This window comes from Gymnoscopelus microlampas (assembly GCF_963454915.1).
Source record: "Gymnoscopelus microlampas genome assembly, chromosome: 18".
NCBI lineage: Eukaryota > Metazoa > Chordata > Actinopteri > Myctophiformes > Myctophidae > Gymnoscopelus > Gymnoscopelus microlampas.
The window spans coordinates 12766802-12771801 of NC_139955.1; the positions used below are offsets into that span (position 1 = coordinate 12766802).

A 5000-nucleotide genomic window follows, 5' to 3' on the forward strand; every position below is an offset into this window, starting at 1 on the left:
TAGGGCTGATCAACTGTTACTGTATGTTTTGTAATAATAATCCAAATGTAAGGTAACTAGTAACTAAAGTTTTCAAATAATTGTAGTTGAGTAAAAAGTACGATATTTGCCTCTGAGATGTGGTGGAGTAGAAGTACTGAAAATTGGAAATGCTCCAGTAAGGTAAAAATACTTCAAAACTGTACTTAAGTACAGTACTTGAGTAAATGTACTTAGTTACTTTACACCACTGTTAATTCCCCACACTGAGATTTAAAAGTGAAACGACTCCAAGCCCGCTGTGCCTAATGATTAAGAGCAGCGTTATAATGTGTTTCCACGCCAATACAGGGGGGACAACTCACAACTCCAAGGCAGTTCTCTTTTTTTTTCACAGCAGAGTCCCTGGTAACACCTCTGTGTAATTCAATGCACGTTGCGGCCAGCTCGTACGATCCAAGCACATTCCCGTGATGCCAACACAAGCACCGCCGACAGCGGCTCACTTTTCCTGCGTACTAAAGTTCAACTCAGTGCCTAACAGTGATGGAAGAAGTGTAGGTACTACTCAAACATTTGACTCGAGTAAAAGTAGCAATACCACACCATGTAGAAATACTTACAACAAGTATAAGACAAGTCCAGTGTTCAAAATGTACTTGAGTAAAAGTACAAATGTATTAGCATCAAAATATACTTAAAGTACCACAGGTAAAAGTACTCATTGTGCAAAATGTCCCATTTCACAAGTTTTCACAAACATCATACAAAGCGTTTTAATCGGCTATTTTCAAAACAGACAAAGTTTAAATAGGGCTGGAGTGGTTAATGTATGTTTTGTAATACTAATACAAAAAAGGATTGAAAATTGGAAATACTCCAGTGAAGTAAAAATTACCTCAAAATTGTACTTGAGTACAGTACTTGAGTAAATGTACTTAGTTACTTTCCACCACTGAGTTTGACTCAGTGTCTAAGCCCCTCATCCCTCCCTCCCTTTCACCGCTGCCCCCAACAGAGGCCCTTTGTTGACAACCGTCATTTCTCAAATAAATCACGGACAATCCCTTATTTGCTTTGTCCAAGTCAAACCAATAACTTGTTCTCACCCATGGCTGTTGCACGTGTGGAGTCGATTTCTTACAGAAAATATCCTACCCTGTTCTATATTTTTCCTCAGCACTCTCCATTTCCCAGTAATATCAGTCATCATGGCATTATGTCAGACTTGAGTCAACATTCAACTAAAACATTCATATTCATCACAAGACAGTAGGTCTTGCAACACACAATGCAAAATCTCAAGTATTAACTTAAAAAGGGTTTGTCAGGGGACATAACGTCCATGGATGACACGTTTCCTAATGCATACTGTCAAACTACAATTTGGGGTTGAAAAGGAGTCTCTCTCTCTCATTCATTTTGGTCCTCTATCATTTGTTTTATTCCTGTATTCCATGGCTACAGCAGAAAGCTCGACAGCACCACTGTGCCATTCTACGCTCGGGCAGCATCATATGTTAGATACATTGTCACATTGCTACATATCAACATCTTCTCTGTTCTGTTATTGTAACTGAGAGTCCTCCCCACTGTTTCTCACAGTCCTCCTAAAATAAATAGGTTTGCATGAGCTGTTCTCACGCACTGAAGTATTATGCATATTGCCCCCTTCAAAGTGCTGCTGTCGACACAGATCTTCACTGTTCCATCTAGCACTGTGCCACTGCTGTAATGAGAGACTTGTTGATGCACATTTCATAAAGAATTGACAGGAATGCCAGCATTTGTATTTTCCTCCACAAGTTAGTCTAGGCCGTATCTGCAATGCACCATCCTCCGTGTTCAATGTTAGGCGGTGCAGATGGATTCTGGCGCAGAATGACACAGTAATACTGTATCTCTATCACCAAGTGTTCCTCTGCAGAAACCCCTCGGCTCAGGAAGCCAGAGTTCTGTCTCCCCCTCTCTCTTGCTAGGTGTATCTGTGACAGATGGCAGCTCACCATGAAGACAGGAGAGACACATCTGTCTCTCTCTCTCTGCGTCAGTACGTGACGGATCAACTTTGTCGTTGGTGCAACAAACACAGCGTGACTGTAGCAGAGTTGTTGTCTCCTGTCGATGATAGACCGCTACTATAACATACTAATGGTGTCAACACACCCATGTGTCTTCAGAGTGCACTGATGATGATGATGAGCGCTGTTTCCATGTTGCAAATTGATTCTTACGGGTCAAGTTTTAAATCCAAGTTAAAATAATGTTGCATTGCATTCCCTCTATGCAGCTGAGATCCAACATTGCCTGGTGAGCGCAGGGGATGTTGGCTGTGGTGTGTTTGAGTGCTTTGAGAATAACTCCTGTGAGATACGAGGACTACAGGAAATCTGCATGACCTTCCTGCACAACGCCGGCAAGTTTGACTCCCAGGTAATGTACAGTGTGCGCGCGTGCGTGCGTGCATGCATGTGTGTGTATGTTGCGTGTGAGTGAGAGCAAACACATAAATGCATATAACTGCATGTCACGTACACCTATAGAACAATAGTACAACCTGGTAGTCGGTCCAGTAATGTACAACATACAGTACAAATGTTATTGGGAGGGAATACAAGAACGACTGCAAAAGTATGTGCAAAGACAGCGAAATTCACCCACTTATTTACACCTGCAAACCTGTGACAAATAAAGTTGATTCTTATTCTGGTGTCTAGGCATCACATCAAGGTATTTAGGGTGCACACAACGCTAGGATAGAAGCTTTCACAGAGCCAGCTTGTTCTGGACTTAATGGACTGATACAGCCTTCCTGACTGCAGAGGGATCAAGAACCCGTTGGCTAGGTCCTCTATGAGTCTGAGTGCGCACGGGCGCATTCTAGCCTTATACAGATCCTCTATTGAGGGCACATGAATGCCATTTGTCCATTTTATCTACCAAAAATGTTCTTCCGCAGTCGAAGGTCTATGTGCCGTAGCGTATACTGTATATTTGTATATTTGTGGCATTTGCCCCCTGCAGAACCTATAGAGATACAGTGTATATAGACATTCTTTTCAGGTAGGTCTACAGTGTACACACTCAAAACTGTATACATTCACTCTTCACAATCTCTTTTTCTCTCTCATGGAGTTCAGAACCCTCTCGTTGGCCTGGAAGGTGTGCAGCTAGGGTCACGCGTAGCCAGCTGGCCATGGGCCCGACCAGCTCTTCTTTCATACGGGTGCAAGAGACTGTAGTTCTGCTTCACTGAGCCAGGCCTGACTGAGTCTCAAGATGTTTGTCAGGCCTACATACTAGGAACATGCCTCTCCACGGCTTGAATTTATCTGATTTGATTGAGTGACAGAATATTTGTGCATGTAATTAAACACATACTTTAATCACTCTATATCTTTTGTGTTACATGCGCGATACACTCATACAACTTCTGCGCTTTCTCAGCCATATGTCATCACCTGGATTCGAACTTGTGATGAAAAACAAACATGTACTTCTCAACCAAAGGGCAATCCACCTTGGCCCAAATTTGGAGATTCAGAGAAATAAACTTTGCAGAACTCATTCTGCAGCCTGTTCTAGCAACTACAATGAATTTAGATGTCACCATTGATAGTCAGAGATCTCCCATCGTGTGGCAACACGAGACTAGATACACATCTAACATCTATGGCACTATTGAAAAGTGGTTAAGGTCCTATCACATAAAAAATCTGCCTGCCAGTCAGAGAGTTCCCAGAACTTTTTCTCTGTCAAAAAACTGACATGACTTGTGATTCCGACTCTCTGTCGTGAAATGGTCTGACCACATCAGACCAGGGGCGCCGATTTATGTCCAAAACCCATTTGCGGTTATTTTCCGGGTTTGTTACCTTTTTGGGGGGGTTTTGGTACTGTGATGTGGTTAATTTGGTTAATTTGGTACAAAAAATGTACTCCATGAAGTGAAGATGTCAGAGGTTTTTTCTTTTTCTTTTTTTGTGATGGGTGCTCTTCATTTCCCCTGGGTGCTTTAGCCCCGAGGCACCCACAGTATCGGCGCGCTTGCATGAGACTACTTCAGACAGGGTTACTCAACTACTGTCATCCCCCCACCTGGAAATCTGATCCGGATGAGCCCCCAACGTCACCACCTGGATTCTAATCCGGGGTCTCACGTCACATGGGGAAAAAAACATACACCCCTCATGCAAAGGGGAATCCTCCCCGAACTAAGGACTTCTGCAGACAGTGATATTATTCAACACATACCCCCGAAAAATCATCATAGTTGAAACAGGAACATCTCCCCTTGTACCAAAAAAACAACATCCATACATGCTAAAATGTTTATCTTCAGGTTCAACTTCAGTTCACTCTTGTTTCAGGCCCTACTTAACGGATGTGCGTGTGGTGTGTGTGTGTGTGTGTGTGTGTGTGTGTGTGTGTGTGTGTGTGTGTGTGTGTGCGTGTGCGTGTGCGTGTGCGTGTGCGTGTGCGTGTGCGTGTGTGTGTGCGTGCACAGGGAAAATCTTTCATCAAGGATGCCCTTAAGTGCATGGCCCACGGGCTTCGCCACAAGTTCAGCTGTATAAGTAGGAAGTGCGTGTCCATCAAGGAGATGGTGTTTCAGCTTCAACGGGAGTGCTACCTCAAGCACAACCTCTGTTCCGCTGCTAAGGAGAACGTTGCCGTCATGGTAGAGATGATCCACTTCCAAGACCTCTTCCCTAAAGGGTAAGTGACCAGGTCCGCTGTCTACACACCACCTACATCTCCAATATGTCTTTGCTGCTTCCTTGTTGCACACATTCATTCATGTTCTCCTGCAACTCAAGTCTTTATGTTAATGTTGCCTGAACGAGAGCTCTTCACTGGTCCAAAATGACAGACCTGAACCTTAATGGACCTGTGAAATTTGTCCCTGAGATCCGATTAGTACAGAGATATTACAGAACTGCCTGACTGTTGGGTATTACAGTATATGGACATAGCAGCCAACAATAAGAGATAATGAAATTATATTGCATGTTTTCATC

General features: G+C 43.3%; 1 protein-coding gene across 1 annotated transcript in view; it reads left to right on the forward strand.

Annotated features, from left to right (window-relative positions):
* Positions 1 to 5000, forward strand: part of LOC311033876 (stanniocalcin-2-like) — an 8152-nt gene that overhangs the window by 2173 nt on the left and 979 nt on the right. Inside the window, exons 2-3 of the mRNA XM_084041575.1 lie at positions 2270 to 2412; positions 4487 to 4698. Of these exons, the coding sequence (XP_083897701.1) occupies positions 2270 to 2412; positions 4487 to 4698 (355 nt within the window). The remainder of the gene's footprint in view (positions 1 to 2269; positions 2413 to 4486; positions 4699 to 5000) is intronic.